The 26,022-nt window shown below is 39.6% G+C and overlaps 2 protein-coding genes across 4 annotated transcripts; one reads left to right on the top strand and one right to left on the bottom strand.

The window, feature by feature from the left end:
- Positions 1-55: 55 nt before the first annotated feature.
- Positions 56-13,410, bottom strand: rpap2 (RNA polymerase II associated protein 2). Its single transcript, XM_034702382.1, has 12 exons — positions 13,278-13,410; positions 13,021-13,066; positions 11,989-12,103; positions 11,140-11,238; positions 10,987-11,052; positions 10,786-10,874; positions 10,662-10,697; positions 8,964-10,110; positions 8,756-8,862; positions 7,850-7,930; positions 5,301-5,369; positions 56-343 (listed from the first exon to the last, which is right to left on the bottom strand). The coding sequence occupies exons 1-12, from the start codon at positions 13,330-13,332 to the stop codon at positions 199-201; spliced, it is 2,055 nt and encodes a 684-aa protein (XP_034558273.1). The 5' UTR covers positions 13,333-13,410; the 3' UTR covers positions 56-198.
- glmna (glomulin, FKBP associated protein a) lies at positions 13,318-25,165 on the top strand. 3 transcript variants are annotated; one of them, XM_034702383.1, is made up of 19 exons: positions 13,318-13,439; positions 14,055-14,134; positions 15,270-15,395; positions 15,614-15,727; positions 17,125-17,233; positions 17,327-17,606; positions 17,689-17,788; positions 17,992-18,173; positions 19,522-19,575; positions 21,187-21,217; positions 21,473-21,562; positions 21,645-21,686; positions 21,828-21,901; positions 22,000-22,084; positions 22,228-22,337; positions 23,900-23,963; positions 24,144-24,279; positions 24,575-24,645; positions 24,718-25,165. In XM_034702383.1, exons 1-19 carry the CDS (start codon positions 13,382-13,384, stop codon positions 24,805-24,807), a joined length of 1,896 nt encoding a protein of 631 aa, XP_034558274.1. In that variant the 5' UTR covers positions 13,318-13,381; the 3' UTR covers positions 24,808-25,165. The 3 variants fall into 3 exon arrangements, with proteins under 3 accessions (XP_034558274.1, XP_034558276.1, XP_034558275.1); XM_034702385.1 differs by lacking the exon at positions 13,318-13,439 and adding an exon at positions 13,453-13,492; XM_034702384.1 differs by lacking the exon at positions 13,318-13,439 and adding an exon at positions 13,461-13,596.
- The last annotated feature ends 857 nt before the right edge of the window (positions 25,166-26,022 follow it).

Below are 26,022 nucleotides of genomic sequence, written 5' to 3' on the forward strand. Positions count from 1 at the left end.
CCTGTAGACTCCACTTCTGTATCCTGGATCAGACAACCCACAAAAGGGCATTCGGTTATGTATTAAAAGTTATCATAGCCAATTTTATTTGTGGAAAACAAATATACCCACACTTTATTCAGGTCACACAGAGTTCTTTAGTGTGTGTTTGATATTTAAATGTCCAAGTCTTCCAGTGTGTGTTTCTGTCTGTGTGTGTCAGTGTGCAGGAATTTTAAACATCTGCACTAAGTTCAGAAGGTCCTGCTGCTGTAGGCCGAGCTCCTCCAGTAGTGTATTCAGATAAACCGTTGACGCCGGCATCTCCAAGGCCTCACGCACCAACGGAGACACCTCAGACAACCTGAAACACACAAACACACACACAAGCGCACAAACACAGTTATAAACCAGGCAACATTTTATGCCTAATTCCTGATTTTGATTCAACTTAAAACACCCAAATAGGAAGGAAACATAAATGAGCTCATAGAAAATACATTGTTTACCACTCATACACACAAAGACATGTTAACAGCGAGTATTAGGAGTTTTGAGGATGTCAAAATATGTTTTCATGTTTGTATAAAACAACATGACCGGGGCTTATGTTGTTCTGAAAGACATTAGCTTCATTGAGTTACATCAAATCTTTCTTGATTTAAACACAGATGAAGTGTTAAAACATCAGATTCAAGGGGGTTCTTAATCTGGCTGAACAAAGGTATACAGATCATCCAGCAGTTGTTTTTACTTTTGTGATGTTAAAACCATAATTTTAATGGCACACAAATAACTACCCCCTAAAACTTACACGTTTTCACAATTGCAACACAAATGCAACATGCAGATTTTTTAACTTTCACTTTCAGAGTCTTTAACCAAGTCTGTCTCTGGATGGACTTAGTGTCATTGTAGGTCAGTCATCAACCTATCATACCCCTTGAAGACACTGTGAGGAGTTTTTAACTGGCTTTGAAATAGTTTCACTCTTACTGCCTCTTCATGATCTACAGAGTAAAATGAGATTATCAACAAGATTGGTTATTTCTTTGTATTGAACTTGAGTGCCTGTGTTTGGGTCAGATTTTCTGAGAAAGGGACCTTTTTTGGCACAATGTAACATTAACCCGTCGTCATAGGAGGGACTTGGGGAGCCTACATTTAAACCTCTTTACACCAACTATTCATGTCACCATATCTCATTCCTGAGTAGGAACTTTGGTGATAACAATTTTGAAACACTATTTATGTATCTCTATGAACTGGCAGCAATGTTTTTGTTTCTTTGGTTGTTTATCTTTCTCTCTGCTAATACTTATATGTACCATTGTTTGTTTAATTAAGTGTGTTTCAATTAGTATTGTATGATGCTCTGTTTTCAACATATTTGACTTTGTAAAATCAAAAAACTATGAATAAAATATAGACTTTTTAAAAAAAAAGCTTAGATTTTCTGTAAAAAAAAAAGCAGAGTCGATATTCAGCACTCACTCTGAATTGTGTATGTTTGGAACCCAGCGGGTGAAGTTTGGCAGTGAGAAGTAAGTTAGCAAGCAGGAGGAGTTTTTTTTCTTTAGATGATTTTCTTACATGATGTTTTATACTCAGGGCTGGGTGAAGTCAGGCCACCTGTTGAAAGCTAGCCAACAGCAATAAATAAGAGTTGTTTTCCTTTTGTTACGTCACAATTAATATAATCACTTATCCTGCAAAAAGTTGACCGAAAGAAAAGAAGTATTTAAAAGACGATCTGTAATCCAGAAATGTGCTCCAAAAACAAATGCACACATTGGCAAGAGCAACATCTTTACGACAGTGGGTGATGTGGGACATGTTACAGAATTCATATTAGTGATGAAACTGCTTTGTTTGTAACATTTGCTTTTTTTTTTGGTGGTGGGGGTGGGGTTTATGTCTTTTTGTTTATTTGTATTTATTTTTTGACACTTTCAAACACTTTCAAATCAAATAAAAAAACTGGGTGATGGTGCTCATGGGGGGTCAAAACTCCAGCGACACTTGCCCCCTGAGGACAAATTGATACCTCTCATATCTGTGCTGATTGTGTCCTGTACATATGTCAATTTTGTTTTCTGACAAAAAAAACAATCATCTTTTCTCAAATGTACCACTCAACAGGAAACTTCACTATTGATAATAAAAAAAAAAGGTAAAGGTTCCTTTAAGATGCTGTAAATTATCCCGCCTGACACCTACCCCCTTGCAGCAGTTACAGGTATTAAAAGTTAGGATATAGAAATTGTCAATCTTTTTGCTAATTGTCATTTTTGCTTTTGTAGGTCATAGAGAGGCAACACTGTTTATTTCAGTCTGTCTCACCGGCTTAAAACTCCTCACAGGAGCTTTAAGGTCAAAATGATTCTTTGTTTCTGAAGGTAATAGCTTCCAGTTTTCACTGTTTGAGAAGATTAGAATAAACTCAAGTGTTATCGTGAAGGCTCGAGTCTGTGGTGCTCCTATACTGAGAGTTGTTTCTAGAATTTGGTCCACACTCAAATCAATCAATAACAGTAAGGCTTGAAAGTCATACTGCTGAACATACTGTCATGACTGATTGCAGACCAACAACCCAACATAAAGTGGATGTACACACAGCTCCAAATTAACCGTTTGCTACCTTCCAGCCGGTCCCCGTCACCTCCCCCCCTCCCCTCTCTACCTGTGTGGAGGTGCACTACTGCTTAATCTCAGGTTCACCCCGGGGTCTAGTGTTGCAGGGGGATCATCTATTATTCAGCCGGCCTGAACAATAGAGGCCGGCATAGCTTCGCAGCTGCCGTGCAGCAGACAGATAAGACAGCGCACCAAATTATTCATGATGGAGCAATGGACGAATGGAGAGGCTTGGAGTTGAATGAAATCATAGAACAGGGATGTGTGACAAAGAGAATAAGTGTTTCCAGAGGGGAGCTGATTATCAAAGACTGATCATTAAAAGATAACAGTCAAAAAGTGCATTGATCATGTGGTGTGTAGGTTATTGAGAGGGTCAGTGGTTAGATAAAATCAAATCCTGAAACAGTGCTTTTATGATTTACCTCTTATATCAACTGAAACTGATAGTGAATCGCAAACAAATCTATTCTGCTTTCCCCACATAGGTTCAGAGATTTGTCACAATGCACTTTTTGCCTGAATGTTTTTGAGCATTTAGTTTGAACCTGAAAATTAACCTTCTATATTCTTGTTTGACAACATAACTTTCATAGAAAACTTCACTTATTTAATTTTGCTGGCATCAAGTAAAAAGGCCATTACAAAAATTTGGCTTCAGAGGAAGTAGCTGGTATCTTTATTAACATTGTAAAACAACTACATCTTTTAGAACAAATGACCTATTCTATACGGCTCCAAAAAGAACTGGGGGAAAAACGATTGGAGGAATGGTGAATTTATTTAGCCAGCGAAAATAATTAATCGTAAATATGTGTGACCAAGTATGCTTTTTGTGTTATACCTCATCTAAATGTATGCTTTCTTGTACAGACCAAGCCATGACCTCATGTTTTTGTGTTCTTGTGTGTGTGTAAGGATATGTGTAAGTGTGTACGTATGTATGTAAATATGTAAGTCAAAAGATACTGCTTTCTCTAAGAGATATTTATTTCTGTCACCTCAAACTGCACAACACCGGCTTTGTTCCGTAGTTAAGTTCAAGTGCGCTCACAATACAAGTCGTGATGTTGATGCAAACTGACCAGGGGCCACAGAGTCATAAATCTGAAACAGTCAGGCATCAGGTGAAAGTTTTCCCAGCCTCTGGCAATTAAAAGAGCTAGTTTTGCTTCAGTGTATACACAGGAACTATTGTTTGTGTTTGTGTGCATGTGTGTGTGTGTGTGTGTGTTTAGATTGAAAGTGTAAAGGGTTGCTTGTGTGTCCTTCATCACGGATCTGGACAGGGGTAATCAGGTTGAGATAAGGCCATGAGGCGTTTGTGTGTACTTAGACGGGAGCAGCACGGAACTGTGTATGAACTGCCAGCAACACACACACACACAGACACACACTCACACACAGACCATATGGCAAGGGCACAAAACAATCCCACACCAAGCACAAAGTCAATCCCAATATCAGATTAATAAAGATTCCTTATTTCCTGGTTTTCATCTATGAAGAACCGAATATTTGTGAGAAAATTCAAAAAGCTGTGTTGTTATTGTCTTTGTTATCTTTTCATTTATAAGCTGCAGTCAATGCTCAAAAGAAATCACACTTTTTTCATGTTTTCACTCACTGACAGTTACACACTTCCAGCAAGTGAAGAACATTGGTGTTGAGTTTGCTGACGGGGTGTATTTCGAGGGAAACACCGATCTTTAATGTCCTTCTTATGTCTTTGCTTTCTTTCTCCTCTGATGATATGATGAAATGTTCAAATCAAGCCAGAAACCTTGGTGTAGTCTAAGACTCAGACCCTAATTTCAGCAGCCACATTAAGACAATTACAAAGTCTGCCTACTATCATCTTAAGAATATATCACAGATTAAAGGACTAATGTCTCAGCAGGATGCAGAAAAACTCCTCCATGCATTTATCTTTAGCAGACTAGACTACCGTAACGGGGTCTTTACAGGACTCCCTAAAAAGTCCATCAGACGACTGCAGCTCATACAGAATGCTGCTGCTCGAGTCCTAACAAGGACCAAAAAAGTAGACCACATCACTCCAGTTCTTAGATCTCTACACTGGCTTCCTGTCTGTCTGTCAGAGAATAGACTTTAAAACTCTGCTGATGGTTTATAAAGCACTGAATGGTTTAGGCCCAAAATACATTGCTGATCTGCTGCTACTGTATGAACCATCTCGACCTCTGAGGTCATCAGGTACTGGTCTGCTTTAATTCCTGAGAGTCAGAACAAAACATGGTGAAGCAACATTTAGTCATTATGCACCACATATCTGGAACACACTTCCTGAAAGCGGTAGGTCTGCTCCAACTCTCACCTCTTTTAAAGCAAAGATTAAGACTTTTTTATTTGCCACTGCCTTCCTATCTTAGATTATTTTAACTCACTTTAAATGCAAATTTTAAATTCACTTTTAATATATTTCAAATTATCCTTTTCTTTTCCGTTTTGTTATATTTGTCATTTTAATTGTGCTCTTTTATGCTTGTCTGAATGTTTCCAATGCTTTTAATGTTTCAATGTAAAGCACATTGAGTTGACCTTGTGTATGAAATGCGCTATACAAATAAAGTTGCCTTGCCTTGCCTCTGAAACCGACTACCTAGCTTTCACCATGCATCCTGTTATAACACTATAGCGGCACATAAACACGAGGAACTTACAAATGGAGGAGAACAACAGCAATGAGGGTCCACTCTGGAGACTTATGGATGATGTTTGTGTTGGTGAACCTGTGGTGTTAAGAAAAACAAAGCAAATCAGACCTTCACTGAACATTTCTTTTGCTTCCACTGTGACATTTGTGCACACAACTGATAACCATGTCCATGCGTGGGGGAAAATAATCAACTGTTATGATAAGTTTTCCAGGAAAATAAAACACACAAGGCTTCCACAAACACTTGTAGCATTATAGCAGTGATGTATGTGTGTGTGACAGCGCTGTGAATATTCTTTAGTTTAACGCCTCATGTCAGCGAGGCCTCTTGACAGCACAGAGAGAATTCCTGGAAGCAGAGACTGTAGAGGTGTTACTCACTACACAGTGATTTAAAGTCACTGCTGCTGGAAACATCAGAACCAGCCAATGAGAACACAGTCTGATGTGGCAGGAAGGGCTCAAGCCGGCACACGTTTGAAGGATGTTTTTAGGAAAATGCTATACTGACAACTGGTGGGCAAACTAAAAATTACATTTCTATTGAGACAGAATTGTCCCATTAGAATGTTTTAATACCTTTGTATTAAATATAACAATACAAGAGTATTACAGCGCTGTCTCAATCTCCTGCTAGTTTTAATGTGCCTGTTTAGATGGGAGATTTCACCTCCATCAGTCTATTTATTGCTGGAGACATTCTGACATAGTGTGAAAATAAAAAAATCAGCCATAATGTTGATAACTGAATTTGGTATCAGGATAGCTGTATTTGTTACAGCTGTATGTTTACTCCATAATGTTGGTCCCTTTCCTCCTTTCCTCCTCTGTTGTTCAAGTGAATCTGCTGATTACCAAACAGATGTAAGTGGTCTTGGGTCTTTAAACCCCAAGTACTGCATTCAAAGGAGAGAGACAGGGTTGGGATTTTTGTGCTTCTGTCATGTTGTTGTGTTAATATAGTCATAATCTAATCCTTGTTTATTATCTAGTTACCTTTGTGTCAATAAAACCCATGAATTGGATTGCTGAAGGTGCTTTCTATTTTTTTTAATTTTTTTTAGTGGGTCGTTTTGTGGATACAGTGTTCACCCTATAGGGCCGAGGTGGTTCATTTTTATCCACCAGGCAGTCAGGATGCTAAATTCTCTCCCTGTTTTGCCCCCTCTTCCCATAGCGCCCCCTTCACAGACTTAACCCGGTCACTGAACCCCCCCCAAATCAACGCTGAGGTCTGTCATCCTCAGGACTGAACACGCACACACCAACTTTGATTTTAAATTGCATTATAGCAACGTTTTTGCACTGTTTTAAACTTTATTTTAGAATTTTTATTAGCTTACTCTTTTTAATTTTAGCTTATCTTTTTCTAGCTATTTCCTATGTTTATCTGTTGTTGTCGTTGCTAGGGTCTTAGAGAGAAACGTAATATCAAATCCTCTGTATGTCTGGTGCATACTGCAGTTTTTGACATTAAAGAAAACTTTGAACTTTGACATATTGCACATTCTGTCTCACTGTAAGAAAGGGATAACTCACCAGGAAACAGAATAAAATCATTGTTAATCATATCATTACTTAACCTTGTAAGACTTTTTTTCAAACTAAGGAATGGTTCTGGATTCTTTTAGCTCCACCTGTTTTTTTTGGTTTTTTTTTTACCTGTACTCATTCTGATTGGTCAATAGTGCTGACACCTGTGTAGGTGTGTGGCAACAAAAAAATGTAGGAAAAAAAAGAGGAAAATTTGCCTGTGGCAAATGATAAGTCCGATTTTGACATCTAGTAGACCCAAAATATTGTGACCACACATGATAATAACAAATAAACTCAGGTCCACTGTATATCTGTCATGTTATGTGAAAGCTTTACGTGCCAACAAGTTACCAATGGACATCTGTGAAGTAAAACATCATCATGTTTGATGAATGCAGTGAGTCAGTCGGCCCCCTCAGAGCAGTCATTTGACTGAGTCATAGCGAGGAGGGGCACAAGTGTTTCTAATCAGCATTAACGAGGGCTCTGTTACATTCCACAGTTCCAGTGTGAGGCAGCATGCACAGTATCAAGGTCTTGAAACTGGAGCAGCTTCATAAGGTTGAGCCATAATTAATGTTAAGTTAACCTGTTCTTCTTCTGTGAGGAATCAAACTATCTGTTGTGAAAAAGAACCATCTATAATGCACAGTCAGTAAAAGTACTGTTTCTGTCGTGTTTCATGGTGACCAGCAGGGGGCACCAAAGTGTTTCATCAAATCTCTCTGTTAAGGACCATAAACAAGAAATCCATTCATTGATCATGAGTCCAATCTCCCTTGAACATCAAAAATGATGCCATGATGTCAGCAGCGTTTTTGCATTTTCAAGATGTTCAAAATTCCAGACAGGAAGTCACTTCTGTGACGCGTTTTAGGAAGTGTGTGGGCAAAATGTATCAGTGCAGAGAAACAGAGTATGGGTGAGTGTTTCTGTGACCTTCAGCAGGAAGAAACCTGCAGGGAGGAGAGTGTATGCAACTGTGTGTGTTTGTGGATGTGTGTGAGTTGCACTGACCTAAATGTTCTGATTAGGTTGTTCAGGTCAGCGGAGACATCACTCATGGTGAGACGCAGCGGACCAACGATGTTTTTGAGACTGAACAACAGAGACATGAGCAGAAGGAAGAGGAACAGAAATGTTATACTTTTTAGACCTGGGCACTTCAGTTAATCTGGAGAAGGTTTTTAAAATTAATATACAGTGCAGCAGCTGCTGTGCGTCAGTGGAGTCACAGCAGTGACATAGAAATGAAGAAAGCTGCTAGAGAATGATAAAGTAAATTAAAATATGTGGATAAAAAAGAGAAGAAGTATTTCTATAAAATATATATACAAAAAAATATATATAGATCCAAGTGGAAACTAAACATAATTTGCACAGTTATTTTTTTTAAATTTGTGTTTTCATTAAGAATTCCACAACTTTTAGAGTTTTATTTATTTAGGCTTTAACTATAGCAATACTACTACTACTACTACTACTACTAATAATAATAATAATAGTAATGATGATACAGATTCTTTATATAACACTTTCATAATCCTAAATTCCTCATCATATAAATAATGAATAAAAATAATAATCTCTTATTTCTTTATTGCATTCTTATTACTACTCCACATGCCCCAATTTGTCAGAATGTCACTTCTAAAGGCTCTGCGGCTGGGATAACATTTTCTCATACATTCTAATCAGCACACAACAACTTATCAACAAACTGTGACCGGTTCAAACCAAACCAAATCCAGATTTCAGTATTTCTACTGGCCGAGCAAAGATATAAAATATGACCTATGTCTATAGCTAAAGGCACGTCAACAAACTGATGAAGGAGTTTTGATTTTATTTTCTGTGAATGTGTCCACATTCAGCTTAAGTCATGCCCACAGACACAAAAATGAAAGTGAAGTAAATACACACCAGCTGTTGAGCTTCTCCACAGCGATTCGTTTCTGGATGAGGTTCTGAGCCTGAGAGTCGACAAGCGGCAGAGCTGGATCCTTTCTGTTCAGGTCCTGAGCAGTCACCTGATGGGGATACAAACATGATGTGTGAGCAATGAAAATCAAACCTCCTTACACAAATAAGTCCAAATTAAATTGGTTTTCTTTATTCTTCTTCCACTCACCTTTTTGTCATCGGGCTCTTTCCCCTCCTCAGGCAGGATCCAGGTCCCTTTGTAAAACTCTTTGACTCTCAGCCCTAACTGCTCACTTTCTTTTCGCAGTGTCTCATAGTCTGGAGCTGCAGCACAAGGTCTCTGCTGCACCTCTCCTGCATCCTCATTGGTCACCACATCATCAAGATCATCTTCATCCAGCTCCTCCTTTTCTTCATCATCCTCTTTGTCATCAGCAAAAGGAGCGCTCAGTGAGTGATCAGCTCCGTACAGAAACTCCAGGGTCTCGTCCGTGCTCCAATCCTTTAAAGTTCTTCTCAGGCACTCGAGAAGGTTGAGCCTGATGGATGCAGGTTCAGCTCCGGCTGTATGGTTCTTGAGCAGATCTCTTAAGCCTGCCGCCCCTCTCTTACTCATACCCACCTGGGTGATGTTGAGGCCTGGCTGGTCTGTCAGCGCAGTGTTCTGGCTGTCTGGAGTTAATGAAGGGGAATGTTTGCTCTCTGTTGACAGGTCTTCACTTTCTTTACTTTCTGCAGAGTCGATCAGCTGTGAGTTTTCTGCTTGTGTGGCGAGTGAGTGAACAGACAGGGGAGCAGTGTGAGGGACTGTCTCAGATAAACTGCACACATCCAGCTTCTTTGTAGCCTCCTCCACTTTAAATTCCTCTTGCAAGCTGTCCTCTGTAACCTGCTCTACATTAGTTATGTCTATATTTGATGAGAGCAGCTGCTTTGATTTTTCAAGGTCAACTTCTGTTTCACTTGGATGCGACTTCTTTCCACTCTCAGCGTTCCTCATCCCTCCCTCCTTCTTTGCATCATGCCTGTCAATCTGTTCTTTGTTCTCCTCTCTCCCTTGTTTCTTCTGCCTCTCAGTCTTCCTTCTTCTTTCCTTTTCTTCTTCTTCTCCATCTGCATCTGTACGTTTGGGCGTGTCGCCCCAGTGCACCCTGGGTCCCTGCCGCTGAGGAAGAACACTGGAGACAAAGTCCTGCTCCTGCTCTATGTCGCTCCCATCGCTGTGGTTTAGGCTGGCTGCATCAGGATGCTGCTGAGAGGCGCAGGGGCCTTTAGGCTCAGCAGCTAGCGGGTTCTCAATGTCTCCTTCTTGGAGTCGCTTTTCCATCAGCATCACCTCCTCACCAGAACTCCCACTACATAGAAAGGTTACAATTAGAACATCTACAATTTGAAATACTTAAATAATAAGACATCTCATATGTTGCTTCCTTAAACCTCATGAGACCCAGAAGAAAAAAAGTTTGGATATTATTTTTTTCTAGATAATATAAGTATTGGGGTTGAAAGAAACATATTACAGAAAAAAAAAATTCAATAATGTTAATTTAATTTTTATCATATGTCCCTTGTAGTGGACATCAGGTCTTGATAAGTCACAGAATTATAATTACATTATTTCATGGATTTGTGTATTTCTGTTAATATTTCTGGTCATTTCATGACCATTAAAACACTTACATAGTGGGAACACATCAGAAAATTAACATGTACTTTTAAAATACATTAGAAGGTCATGGATAACCTCTTCACAGGACAGTGGGGTTTTTTTTACAGACTGCATATATGGTGCTTAACTTAGATGGCTAAAATGCACGTCCTCCACAGAGGACAAAAATGAATTGCTGGGTCTCAGGAGGTTAAATATTACCTTTGAAAAATATAAAACCATGAAGCTCATACATACCCATCTCCTTTCTTCATCAATTTAATTTCTGAAGGGCTGTCAGTGAGGAAGAAAGTACACCGTCAGTGTTGATGTGCATAAAATAATAATAATCAATAATCAGAAATGGGAACAGCACACATACCTCTCATGCAGCCGGAGCCAAAGAGGTGTTTTTGATATTTGTAGCTCAAACTGTTTGGATGCTTTGTAGCAGAAGTTACTACAAAAACACTGATCACCAAAAAGGAAGCACAATTATTAGATTTAATTCAAGGTTTCTTCAAATTCATGTGTGTAATTATGAAACATTCATATTTTTAAAGCCACAAAAACCAGCACTCGCCTTGCGCTCAGTGATGTCGTAAACCTTGTTGGTCTTCGTGGAAATTTTAAACTGTTGAGTTGGGATCTATAAGAGTAGAAGGAAAAGGAACTCAATGCACAAGATGATGGGGAGTTATGACAGGACAGAAAAGAGTGATGTAAAAGTTCTGACCTTGCCCAGTTTATTTGAACAGATGGGATAGCCACATAGTTTAGCGATGGATCTTTCCTCCACGGCATCTTTGTAATTAGCAGGAGCGATGAGTCTTGCCTGAAATCAGAAACATGGAGTCCACCAAGTCAACTTAACCAAAGTGTCAAACCTGAAGCACAACAGTATAAACACAGCAAATATGATGTTCAGTTTATTGATTCCATTTTACTTAAATTAATTTTAAATCTTAAGATGGCAAATGAAATTGCTCAATGCTACTACGATGACTTTTTTTGACATGTCTACCTTGTTCTGAGTTTTGAAAAAATCTCATTTTTATTTTCTGCTCAGACAACTTAGCAGAAAAAACTCAAAGAAAACTAACATGTGAGTGAGAATTGAATGAAAATTGCTTTGTTATTCAATCAGGCCTAATGATTTAATCATGGCCTCAAATGTAGCCATCAATTTTTTATAAAGTCAGAGGACCCCTTTAGAGAAAACACATATCGGTCTACGTGGGAAAAGATAATTGGTCATCAAAATAAATCGCAAATGTAGTCATTGTACAAACATTGGTCATGTTGAAAACTGAGTATATATGTATGGTTATGAAGAGTCTTTTTTAGCAGGATATAAAGAAATAGTTGGTTACAAAAAAAAATGAAGGGACCACCTGGATATAAAAGGATGAAGACAGACCAGGTACAAGAAGTCACTTTCAAGTCCCTCTCTAGTCTGACTGAAAATAAGGATAAAAGCTTATGCTGTACATAGTACAGTTGTCACCAATATTATACTTTTATATGAGCTATGTGTTGAGGCTTCTATTTCTCAAGTGCAAAGGGGATCTAAGAGGATACATACACAGTCAATCAGGACGTTTTCAGCCACTCTGTCCTCCAGGAGACGGTCGACCACCTTCAGAGCTCTTTTCTCTAACTCAAACTTCTCCCTCAACGTCTCCTTCACCACCTCTCTCCTGACACAACACACAGTACAAACGAAGAAGTACAGTTTTGATCAGTGGTGGACAGAAACAGAGTAAATTTACTTGAGTACAGTACTTAAGTACATTTTTTGAGTATCTTTACTTTACTGGAGTGTTATTTATTTGGGGATACTTATTACTTTTACTCCACTACATTCAGAAGACAATTATTGGACTTTTTACTCCACTAAATTTCTATCAAAGCTCTAGTTACTCACTACTTTTGCTTTGAAGTCAGCTCATGAATTTCCTTCTCTTTTCTGTAATCTGATCCCTAAGACAGTAAACTGTGTTTGTGTAGTTCTGTTTGTCCCAGTGGTTTAGTCATACCTGTATATCAAACACAGAGCACATTTCACTCAGATCAGGCAGTTCATTTAGAGGTGGTAATGATGGCTATAATTTCCCCCCTGAGCACCCATGTCCATATCTTCAGCCCGTGTTAGAGGTTTTTGAAATGAAGAATGATACGTATCATGTGAAATGTTCTCCCTGTTTCACACTCTGCCCAAATATACAAACATTCACAGACCAACCTGAGAAAGCGTGTTGAGCTACATAACATTTGTTTCATTCAGATGAACATTTCAAACTAAGTTGTCTGTGCTTGGAGTAACTTAGTTTCTGTTTTAATTTCATGGATTTCATTTCCTGCACTCATGTATTGTGAAAATGAGTTTTGAGATATTTTAAAAATTACTTTGAATACTAAGTATTTTTAAAAGCATGTACTTCAGGACTTTAACTTCAGTAATAATCTGACAGAGCAACTTTCACTTGTATTGGAGTAATATTTGACCTGGAGGATCTATACTTTGACTTAAGTAATGAAGCTGTGTACTTTGTCCACCACTGGTTTTGATATAACTTAAAGCATCCAGGTAGAAAAAGAAGAAGCCCATCCCCACCTTCTAGCTTCTTCTTCAGCAGACAGTGCTTTGCTTCTTTTCCCACCTGTCACATACAAAAAGAAGTGAAACGTGATTTAAATGTGCAGGATGGTGTTTATGTGAAGGACATGATAGTCCTGTCATTCGGTCAGTTAGCAACTCCCCAAAGTCCCCGTGTGAAACATCTTACAGTCACTTCCGGGGTCTGTAAGGCTCGAAGTATTATCTTAACACTCAATATTGATGTGAGGGGAAGAAAAATAATGAAAACATACCCTTTTTCTGGGTTTTGGCCGAGCCATCGCTCCTTCTTCTTTGCTCCGTCTCCATGCTGTTTGTGTTTTTGCTACGTTATCAACTTTGACCCCTGACGTCTTTCATGCTACGGCAAGCGGGAAAGGACAATTCATCCGTCCAGCTGGCAGCGCTCTCCTCAGGTAGCGTGGTTTGTTTTCACCGGGCTTTTTGTATGGGACATGTAGTTAGCTAGGTCTGCATTACTTTACTGTCGTCCTGTATATCATGTATAATGTGGGGCTGGAGTGTTTCTGTCTCTGTGATCGGGTTTGAAGAGTCAGCAGAACACAAGCAGAGGTGTGTTCCTGTCAAATCAAGGCTAAGCTAATGTTTTATTACAAACTAGCTTCAATTCCTCTTTCGTCTGTTTACAGCAGATTGTTTTTTAGCCCCCACACTGTTTAATAGAACGCACTCCTGCCGTCAATTACATTATGTAACATCTATATTAGCATTTCTCCTTGTCAAATATGTTTTCTCACCGGTTAAAACTATCATTCAACACTAAAATACGTTTTTACCTGCAGAAATTATATTTTAAGATACCTAAAACTTAATGTCTCTGAGGCAAAATTAAATGAAATATATCATTGAGTCATTCAAAGTGATTATTTTGTCAATTAGAAGCTAGCCTGAATAGATAGACTTGACCATGGGGAATTGTGATTAGTTGTACCTGGTAGACCCTCTTTAATAGTTGCTCATGTTGTATGATGTGCATCAGTTTGACATAAAGTTTCCTGTTTGTTTTGGAGGATTACAGTGTGAAGATAAGCTCCTTTTGAAGACAGCAGGGATGGCTCTGGAGCAGCTCAGTGATGTGGTCCAGAGATGTGTGAGTACTGCAGGGGAGTAGAAGGGGTTTAATTACATCCACACACTATGGATGCATCCCTACTTTTTTATTTTTAATACATATATTTTATTAGGTTTTTCTGCTGTATACATCAATCAAAAAGTGCATTTTAACCAGTTTTATATTTTTACAGACAAACAAGAACACATCACACAATGACAACCACTAGAGTCCAATCCAATGTGTTTTGAAATCTTATCTTTGAATTAGAAAGAAGATATGAAACATAAAATACAATAATAAAATAATAAAAATAAAAAATAAAATAAAATAAAAAATATTTCTAACAAACAAAATCCTGAAATTAATTTTTACAACTTGTCCTATGAAACATATATTACATTAGTCCTCAAGAGAGGGAATATAATTTACAAATGACAGAAAAGGACCCCAGGTCTTTTTAAAATTATCTGAACAACCTCTAAAACTATAGTTAATTTCCTTTAAATAGATGAAGGACATCAGGTCTTGTAGCCAGGAATTTTCAGATGGCGGTTTATGATCCTTCCATTGTAGAAGAATGTGTCTGCGGGCCACAAGAGAGGCAATGATATTTCAGGTACAGGTTTACAAAAAACTTGAAATAATTTATCGTAAAAAGAGGACCAGAATGATCTTAGTTTAAGACTGGAGAAAAACGTGTGTGTGATTGGCAGGTGAATCCCTACTTTTTAATGTTCAATTTAGCATCATGTCTAGGTTCTCCATAGTCATTGTATTCAGTGTAATGATTTCATTTATGATGGGGGGGGGGGGGGGTTTAGCTGTCACTGACACTCAGCACACTCCAGTGGTGCAGAAGTTGGCTGCACTTTTCTAAAGCAGGCTTTTAGAAAGTCTTAAGAGTTCTCTTCAATTTGCTCATATTGAAAAAAAAGTCTGAAACCCAACAGGCATACACTTGAACCAGAAGTGTGCCGATGTTCAACTTAACTCAGTGAGCAGATTTCTCATAATGAATGAAAAGAGGGTTCACCCTAAGAAGGATTTTTATTGATGATTAAAATCTTGGTGTTTTGTCATTTAAGTTTCCAACTCCTTCACTTAAATGACAAAACAATTTTTCCCAGAAATGAAAGGTTATCTGATTATTTTTTGTCTTTTTTTGCCACAGCAAGCCCTCCCTGATGACAACTACACCACCGAGGATCATGATGTCTTCACCATTGCTGGGCAGACCTGCATTGAGGAGGGACACAGCGCTCAGGTGCTCAGTATCATGCTGGATGACAAAAATCAGGTACAAGCTTAAAGCCCAGTGCAAGATAAACTCTGTGTGTGTGTGTTTGTGTGTGTGTGTGTGTGTGTGTGTGTGTGTGTGTGTGTGTGAGTGTGTGTGTGTGTGTGTGTGTGTGTGTGTGTGTGTGTGTGTGTGTAACGTGTGTTTGTGTAACGTGTGTGTGTAATGTGTGTGTGTAATGTGTTTTTTCTAACACTCTTTAACGTCTATTTTTATAGGAAATAGTGAGATGTATGGGTTGGAACCTCCTGCCTCCACTGATCCAGGTTTTGCTGAAGAGAGAAGACAAAAACCTTTCTCAGTGCCTGGCCATTTTCAACCATCTGCTGCAGGTCTTGTCACCAGCTTTACAGTTTATGTCCTGAATATGATAAAGATAGACTTTATCTTCAATCAAGCCATTTTTATTTATATAGCGCCAAATCACAACAAACGTTATCTCAATACTTTTACAAACATAGCAGGACTAGAACATACTCTATGTTAAATTATTAACAAAGACCCAACATCAAGACAGGATAAGACTCACTCTTATCTCAACTTAATCCACCATGAGCAGAGCACTTTGCAGATTTTAGCAAGTTACAGCGGCAAAGACAAACTTTCTTTAACAGGCAGAAACCTTGAGCAGAACCAGACTCATGTTAGACAGCTATCCGCCTCATCCGAGTTGGGGTTGGAAAGAGGGATTGAGGAGATTAAGAGAGAGAGAGATTTTGGAGGTGAGGCAGATAGTATTTGTTGTTGCTGCTGGAGTCCACACGCAAGGAGACAGGTGTCTTTTATTTCTCGTTGAAACTTGGCACTCGCATCCAGTTCATCTATTTTGTGCTGGACAGACTGCACGTTTCACAGCAGGACAGTGGGAAGAGGTGGTAGCTTACGATGGTTGTCAAGCCGGAGATTCTTTAGTCTTCGGCGTAATCCACCTCTTCTTCCCCATTTCCGAACACTCTTAGCCGGCTTACGAAGCTCCATCGGGATGTTTGCAGGGACATCGCCGGCTTTAGACGTCCAGAGAGATGGGATGAGCTCGCGGCTGAGAGAGACTCTCCCTGACACGATATGTCCATTCACAGTGCGACATGAGGGAAAATGAAAAAGTAGCACTGACACATAAAACAGTGTGAACAACTTTACTATAGTCCCCAAAGTACGCATTTCTGAAGCACTGACAGGTTCACTCACCCAACCCAAATAAAAAAACAGATAACAAACTTTAAAACACTGGATAAAACACCTAAAAACTCTCTGAATAAGGCTGGGTACTCTGCTGGGTCGCACAATGTGAAGCACCCCAGTTTTTGTGTTTTCTGTGTGTGTATCTATTAGTAACTTTAATGGGACAGGGAGAGTTAAAGTAAGTGACAGGCAGAGAGAGGGGTGAGACAGGATCCCAGTGTGTCAGTTCCCCCGGCAGTTTAAGCCTATAGCAGCATAACTAAGAGCTGGTCCAAGTCTGAGCCAGCTCTAACTATAAGCTTTATCAAAAAGGAAAGTTTTAAGCCTACTCTTAAAAGTAGAGAGGATTGTCTGCCTCCCAGACCCTGCCTGGTAGATGATTCCAAAGGAGAGGTGCCTGATAACGGACGGCTCTACCTCCCATACTACTTTTAGAGGCTTAGAGCAGGTCTGCATGCTGGGAGGGTAGTGTTCTAGAGGGCTTATACTTACAGTTTAGAGTGCTAAGTCAGAGTTGCTCTTTTGAACTCAGTTGTTGTTTTTCCAGACCTGCAGACCCAAAGAGCTGCTGATTGGTCTGTTGGAGCAGCTGGAGCACGATGACCCTGTCGACATAGCAGAGAGCCTCCATCTGCTGCTGAACCCCCTGCAGACAGGTAAAGAATACTTAAAAAAAACACAATTTAAATACTTAAAACATAAATACAATCACATCTCAAACAGAGTCGTTTCCATGTCTTCACTCTCAGTGCTGCTGTGCCTGGGCAGCCGGAAGGCGTCCTCACTGGGCATGACCCTGTCCTCAGTGCTGGACCAGGTGTCCAAACTTCCTCTACCCGTCACTAAGGAGCAAGAGGAGGATGACGTCTTCTTGCTTTGTCGCTGCTGCACTGATCTAACAAATTTTGTTAGACCCTTTGTCCAGGAGGCCCGGCTAAACACCTTTAATTGTAATGAAAGTACGGAGAACATGGCAGGTGAACTAGAGGGCAGCAAAGAGGACGAGCTGCGGACAGAGTTGCTAAAGTTGTGAGTAAGAGATTTGAAATGTCTCACAATGAAGACTTGCACATACAGTATCTAACAGTAAGGATGTGTTTGTGTTCTGCAGCTGTATGAAGACTCTTAGTCACCCTCTGTTGGAGGTACAGCTCAAGGATCCGGACACTCTGGCTTTATCTCCTCTGAGGAATTTTGCCACAGAAATCTTGGTGAGGACAATCTGCATTCAGGAAACTATCCTATTTTTTACTGCTCATTAAAGCAAGACGTTCATTTTTAAAATATAAAATCAATCAGTGTTAGACTCAATATGAGTAACATTTATCTGTTAAATATGGTGTAAATGTTGTATGTGTGTGTGTGTGTGTGGGTGTGTGTGTGTGTGTGTGTGTGTGTGTGTGTTTTTATACAGGAAACCCTCAGTGCTATCGGAGAGTCCCTCCCTGGTCTCGTGTTTCAGCCTCTGCTAAAAAGAAAACAGGTTTCAGGCTTCCTTGAGGAGGAAGTGCGTTATCCAAAAGAGTCTTTAGCCAGCCTGGCTCACTTGGTTTTTGTCCATCACTTGACTGCTGATACATTCCCTAGTGTGTTCAGGTAAGTTGAAAGACAAAAGAAAGTGTTTTTTCACAAAGCACACTGAAATAGCATCCTTGTTCTCTGGTGCTGTTTGCACGTATTTAAATTGTGAATTTGTGGCTTCTTTGAATGCAAAGGAGCCTAATTGCAATTAGCCCCAAATTCACATACAGCAGAGTTCACAGCCACACACAGTTGGAGGGAAATTTGGACCCTCTGCTGAAATTTTTGGTCACTGTGCCGCATTGTTTATAAGAGTCACACTGGAACTTTCCAGTAATGACAATTCCAATTCAGTATGACCTGAAAATAATGTATCTCCACAACAAGTCTGTCAATATCACTCTGACATGATCATTATTTTTATAAACATTCTGGGGCTTTCTTTGGCTCAACCATAGACTGTATAAAATATGGACGTAGTATCCGTGACGTCACCCATCTGTTTCTGAAGCGCTGTTTTGAGGCCAATCATCGGTGGCAGCCATATTGCTGCTGTGGAGTGATTGTGACGTAAAGAGGCGGGCTTTGAGCCTCCTAGCCAACAGCTACAGTGTTCCCGCCTGTCAATTAAGTCCGCTGTGCCTCTCATTGGAAGACTCGTAATCTCAATATCTTCGAAATTGCCACATTAGAAAAAAATTCACCCCCCCTACAGTGTGTGCCGATCAAGACATGAGCTCTCCAGACTACACTCGTCTTTTGTACCAGGCTGTAAACATGTTTATTTCTGCTGTAAAGATCATCTTTTTTGAATTGGTGTGTATGTGGTTTCCGGTACTTCCGGTACTTCCGGAGCCAGCCTCAAGCAGATCCTCGATGAACTGCAGTTTTTAGCACATCCGCATTGGCTCATATTTTTAGACCGGAGGTTGCCGCTTGGGCTCAACCCTGGCACAACTCTTTGTCAGAGTTGAGCCCTTATTTGAACAAGCTGCCCTTAATGTGTTTTAAACATTGAAATTTGTATCACATTTCTCATGAATCAGCTCCACAATAAACTGATCAGAAGTGTCCTCATCTATCATCTGTATGTAGACAGATTTGAGCTCCTCAAGGATGAGAGCGTACAGCACAGCTTGGTGCAGCACAGAGTGGAAAAGCTGACCGCTTATCTTCAAAATCAGACACAAAACAAGAGCAAACTGCACAGGGCTGCAAAACTTTCTGAAGGTGTATTTGCTCTGGGCGCATAGTGGTGGAAATTGATATGAAATTCTTATTGATAGCAGCTGTGAGATCCAGTCATGGTGAATTCTCCCCCTGAGTGTGGCTAGGACAAAGCACTGCACAATACTGGAAATGATTCCTCCTGTTGAAACACCAAATGTATAGTTAATTCTTCTGCCTCTGTTTGTGCTTACAGCCCTGTGTTCACTCTGCGGTCAAACATGGAGCACATTCACCTCCTCTTGTCCAGGTGAGATTTCAACTCATTGCATTTTGATGATGCCCAAGTATGAGCTGGGTGTATGTGCCTTCCTTTCCTTTGACTGAAAATATACAGCACAGGTTATTTTTGTTGACAATTCTGTCACACCATTAATAGATGCAGACTTGTATTTACAGGTTTATGTTTACTAATACTAATAATAATAATGATTGATAATGCATGTATAGCACTTTTCTAGGTAATCAAAGATGCTTTTTAGTAAGTGCAAAAAAATAAATAGATGAATACAGGAGGACAGATCAAAGATGAGGAATGAGTAAGGGTCACGTGTTCTAGGCTTTTTTGAACAGGTAGGTTTTGAGTTGATTTTCAAAGGAGAGAAGAGACTCAGGCCCAATGTCCACCCTCAAGCACTCACTGACTTTGAGCCGCGTTCCCGCTAAGTCCATGAGGGTCTAGGGCTGTCCCACTGCCAAAGCATCAAGTGTGTGATGGATCTCTCACTGACTTTGAGCCCTTTATGCCCCTTTCCCGTAAGTTGGCATTTTTGCTGACTTAGTGTAAGGGAATTACCCATAGTTCATAGCATTGTGACGTGAAACACGGGATCCCCAGGGGAAGCCCGCGAGCATGGAAGCGTAAATGAACACCGTAACATGAAATTAAAAAAATGTGACAGTAAAAAGAAGCATGAAAGTTGCAATGAAATTTACAAGTTAAAAAGTTTGACCGTATGTATAAATATAGAAAACAGCCTTAATCAATTATATTCACACATATGTATATACAGTATAATTTATATATTTATAGTTACATAGCCTATTTATATGTTTTAAATGTTGTGGTTAAGCAGTCTGTACGGTAAGAGTCTGGATCACATGGCAGTCAGTCAGTCCCTGAAGCGCCTTGAATTTGAGGAAAGTAAAAATTGTGCAATGAAAATTTCTAATATCGCTAAGGTGAGCTTCATGACGTCATGCAGGTCATGTGAGAAGCTGTGAAGTGCTTTCCCATTCCCAGTCCTACAGTTTGAGCCCTTACAGCCTCCTGCCCTCAGTCACTTTACAGCTGACGTCAATTAAGTCAAGAAGGGCTCAGGGTTCAGGTCTCAGGGCTTAGGGAGGACATTGAGATTGGGCCTCAGAGTTGTTTGGAGGGAGGGAGGGAGTTCTGGAGAGTTGGTGCATCATGGCAAAGGCTCTGTTCCCCAAGGTGTGCTGCTTGGTCTTGGTAATAGGGGCAGGAGATTGGCATCTGAGATGGCGGGATGGGGAATGGCGTTTGAGGATATCGGTCAGATATGAGGGGGCAAGGTTATTGAGGGCTTTGTAGGAGTTGAGCAGGATCTTGAAGTGTATTCTGTACTGTATGGGGAGCCAGTGGAGGTGCTGAAGGATGGGTGTGGTCTGAGTAACCGGGCAGCTGATTTCTGAATATATTGGAGCTTTTGGAAGTTAGTCAAACGAAGACCATAGAGGTCGTCCAGTCTAGAAGTCATTAAGGTGTGGATGAGCGTTTCTTCAGCAGAGGAGAAGAGAGAGGATCTGAGTCGTCCAATATTGCAGAGATGCTTAAGTTTGTGTATGTTGTGTATTTGAGCTGTTAAAATGATACCTGCATTTTTTGTTTTAATGACAGAACTGAGGAGTCCAGGATTCAGAAAGGACTGGTGAGTTGAACTGAGGCCTTGAATTTAAGATAAGCACAACACATTTTCAAACATTTCTTGTGTCATCACGACTCTTCACACTGATATGACGAAACAGGCTTGTATAAATGTAGTGGTTTATTTTTAGAGTCTTTGAGTGACACTCAACACAGCAGCTTATTAACTTGTTTTTTTAAAATCCTTGCTTAGTCTGAGAGTCCTCAGATTTAGATTAATGTCTCAGCTGTGATATTATGTCTGTTTACCGTCACACAGGAGCTCTACGAGAAGAGTCTGGTGCGGGTGGACGATAACAGTCTGCCTGCAGATCTGCTGGAGATCAAAACCTTCCTTAAAGTCCCTCAGGTGTGCAGATATTTGTTTGTTTTTTACTTTGCTAGATGCATTTTATGTCAGTCTTCATAATGATTGGGCTTTTTGTTTTCAGGATTTGGTGAAGGTCATGACGATATGTCCGCAGCACGGTTTGGTAAGAAGACAATTCAGCTGTGTTTAGCATCTTTTTTATGTAGCTGTTATTGTATATCCTTAAATAACAGACTTTTTTGATTAGCTTTGATTCACATGCCTTTTAAAAAATAATATTTAACAATTTCTTCTCCATCAACAGAGAACCAGAGGGCTGAAGGTTTTCCAAATGAGCATTGATAAGTTTGATACTCAAGCCAAGTACAATTTTTTCCAGTGAGCTCCATATTAAATTCCTTAAAGTCATAAGTCATCGATTTTTTTCTCTGATCAACCCTTCAGCATATTGACGTCTGCTCCTCTTCCTCTTTCAGGTACATGCTGAAAACCAGTAAACACTCAGGAGTTGAAGGCTACGTCATTAAAAACATCAAAAATCAGGTCGACAGCGCGCTGCAGGTGAGAGGGCACCATAAATGTTATGTTGACTCTCTGCTTGGTTGCTATTTTTCACCGGTCTTGATGCTGTAACTGACAGTTTAAAGGCAGGGTTTGTGCAGAGCTTTAGGGTGTGATTATGTCTGTACTCTTTTTGTCTTCAGCCTGGTAACAGTAACACCTGGTTTGAGGGAGTTCACCTGCTGCCTCTGTTGCGAAAAGTCCTCAGTCTGCCAGACGGCCCGGAGACCGACCTCCTGCAGTATCTGGACAGGTGAATACACGCATAACATCCAAGACACAAAGATTAATTCAAGAGTCCCCCTCGACTTATGAGACCGTTTAGACCCAGCTGGTGCTAAAGATGATGTTGATGATGATGGTTCTAAGGTTGCATGTCAGCAGCTGTGTCTGATTGGACTTGAAGCATGTGTTGTAGTCACTCTCAGCTTTGTCCCTTTGGACTAGGGATGTAAATTTCAAGTATTTTTCATGATCGATCTTTGGAAATGTTACATTTCCTGTGTCAAAAACAAAGCCAAATGCGTTTTTCCCCTGAATCCAAATTTCCTTCACAACACAATGTATATAACTGACAGTATTAAATAGCTACAGATCATATTCAGGTGTTTAAAATGTTAAACACGCTAAATATCAACGTGCGGAGTAGGCTCATAATCTTTGGGGGGGGGGGGGTCTGGCACCGAGTAGTTCCTTGAGCACCTCCTCTTTTTGCATTCAGAATCAGAATCAGAATCAGCATCAGCTTTATTCGCCAAGTATGCTTGAACACACAAGGAATTTGACTTCAGTAAGCTGTGCTCTCTTTGTACAAGGCAGAATAGGAATAAGAATAATAACTACAATAAAAAAATAAAATAAAAATATAATAACAATAACCTTAGCTATAAATACAAAGAAACAACAAATAGGCTTGACTAATATGTACAGGCTAAAATAATATATTCTTCATACGGGATTGAAATAAAGTAACGTTGTTTCAACACGTCAATCAAAGGCTCAAAGGTGTAGAGCAGAAAGCCTTCCATGTAATAGAAAATCGAAACAAAAAATGTGTTCAAGTAAGTTCTAAACAATGAATTAATCGATACTTGATTAATTGTTGACATCCCTACTTTGGACAATAGCGTCTGTTTAATGAAAATATAACATTGTAATGAACATTAGCTTAAATTAAATATTTGAATCAAAGCTTAAAATATATTATTGTCTTACAAAGAGTTGTCATGCTTCATTCTGGAATAGGAGTACAAGATATGTGTCCTCTAATACTTAGAAATAAAACAAATGGGGCGTTGTTGGCCTAGTGGTCTTAGCATGTGCCCCATGTACAGAGGCTGCAGTCCTTGTCGCGGCAGTCGCAGGTTTGACTTCCGGCCTCTGCCATTTGCTGCATGTCTTCCCCACCTCTCTACTCCCCACATTCCCTGTCTCTCTCCAGCTGTCCATTTCCAATAAAGGCAAAAATGATCAAAAAATAACTTAAAAAAAGAAAAATAATTGTATTAGCTTTTGGTTATCAGGCAGACAACCTTAAAAAAATAAGAGTGATCACAATTAAATACATTTTGCTGAATTATTTTGAAATACACAGTCACCAAAAATGTATGAAACAATTGTCAAAATAAGTTTTTATCAAATTAAGCAGTCAGGAGTTATATTTGACAAAGGCTCATATTTTTTGGATAGCAGGAACTGGTCTCACAGTAGAGTTGTCCTTCTCATTCTTTCTATTTCACATGAAAAATCTGTTTTGTCCACCCTTCTTTCTTGTATTACATTCTTTACTTCTCCTCTTATGTGTTGTTTAAACAGAATTATGGAGTCCCTGAACCTGCTGCGCTACCTCGTCATCAGAGACAAAGTAACAGAGAACCAGGTGAGTTTCATACCTGCAGTGTTGCTCCACTCATGTAAACTTCAGGACGTCTTTTCAATCAAGAGACCAAAACGAGTGACAATGCATAAAGATTAATTTTCTCAATGTGATAAAGTCACTTGATTTTGAGTGCCTCATGTGTGTCATCATGTTTGTTCTGCTTCCCTCGGGATCTCACAGACTGGGATCTGGACAGAGCTGTATAAAATAGAGGATACATTCACTAAGCCTCTGCGTGTCGGAGTGAACATGTCGAGGGCACACTATGAGAAGGAGCTGCAGAACACCGTAGAATCCAAGAGGAAAAAGGTCAAAGGTCAGTGTAACCCTTGCTTGTCTGATCTGACACTTCCGTTTATGTCTGTCTCAAATAAATCTCCAAAAATAAACTATTGAGGTCTGAAGTGTTTCCAGAGAATACTCTGAAATCTGTAAACGGATGAAGTAAAAATACATTTGATTGTTTCCAGATGTTTAAAGGAGTATAAAAGAATTATAAATATCACATTTGGAAGTAAACCTGGTTGTGATGAATATAAAAAAAACAGCCTCTGGTAGTCCTGTTTCAAGGTTCAGTAGTGTTTTGACAGTGTGTGTGTATTTTCCAACAGAAAACTCAGTGCTGTCTGTGAGCGTCGGAGACGAGAAGCTGCCCAACATGACGTCAGAGTCACAGATTCAGGTCAGCAACTGTTTCATATTTGTATGACAATGAATGATTTGACCTGATTGAATGTGTAATGTGTCCTCGCAGGCTCTGCACTCGGCCCTGCACACGTTCGACATGATCGAGAGCGTGTTGGTGCGGATAGAAGAGCTCACCGAGGTGAAGGAGGCTCTTTAGATTGAGAGCTTTTCCAGCAGAGATCGTCTCATCATCTCAGGGGCAAAGTGAACATAATCAAACCTTTGACTGTTCATGTACAGTTTGTTTAAAAAAAGAGTCAAATAAGTTATGGATGTATTATTGGACATTACAAGTTTGACTTTTAAATGTTACATACAGTGTCTATAAAAAATGACTGAACAGTTTGTATCTCTTGTACTTTAAATGTTAAAAGTTTTGTACACATGGGCGCAGACTTAGCCTAATGGTTAAGTTGCGCGCCCATGTAGCAGGTGGCCCAGATTCAAATCCACCCTTCGGCCTTTTTCCTGTATGTCAAACCAATAAAGCTTTAAAAGCCCAAAAAATATATAACTTTGAAAGTTTTGTACACACAACTTAAAGGGATATTTCAGGTGGAAGAGCACGTCTTGAATGCGTCAAAACCAAGCAGCAACCTCTGGTCTCAAACGATGAAGCCCATGCGGAAGTGTTATAAACTGCAATACATCGAGAATCCACTTGAGGCTGGCTGCAGAAACACCGGAAACAACATAGACATGAATGGGAAAAAGACGATCTTTGCAGCATTAATAAACATGTTTACAGCCTGGTTCAAAAAACGTCATGGCTCTACGTAGCTAATCTCTCTAATGGCACGCATACTGTACGGGGGTGAATTTTTTTCTAACTTGACGGTTCAGAAGATATGAAGATTACAAGTTTTTGCCAAAATAAGGACATGACTGACGTGACTCATTGTCGGGAACACATAGCTGTTGGCTAGGAGGCTCAAACTACGTCACACTGCCTGGTTGAGTTCCGCATTTCCAATACGGCTGCCGCCGTCAATTGGCTTCCAAACAGATCTCAGGAACAGATGGGTGATGTCACGGATACTACATCCATATTTTATACAGTCTATGGTCAAAACCCACAAATCATATAGTGCAAAACCAAATGGGCTTTCACAGAATTGTGAATTCTGACTTATCTCAGAATTCCGACTTTTTTCTTAGAATAATAATAAAAAATATATATTGGACCTTATTTTTTTTTTTCCAGCAGCCCTTATCCTCTTCCGTATATTTATATTGAGAAAAATGATATCACGATAATTATCATTATCAAATTATCGCCCAGTCCTATGTGAGACATCCCTCTGTGCATTTTTCCCTTTAACAAAAAATCCACTGTAGCAAAAAATGTATTTACAATGTATATTTCTCAGTT

The sequence above is a fragment of the Notolabrus celidotus genome, chromosome 15 (genome assembly GCF_009762535.1).
Source record: "Notolabrus celidotus isolate fNotCel1 chromosome 15, fNotCel1.pri, whole genome shotgun sequence".
Lineage (NCBI taxonomy): Eukaryota > Metazoa > Chordata > Actinopteri > Labriformes > Labridae > Notolabrus > Notolabrus celidotus.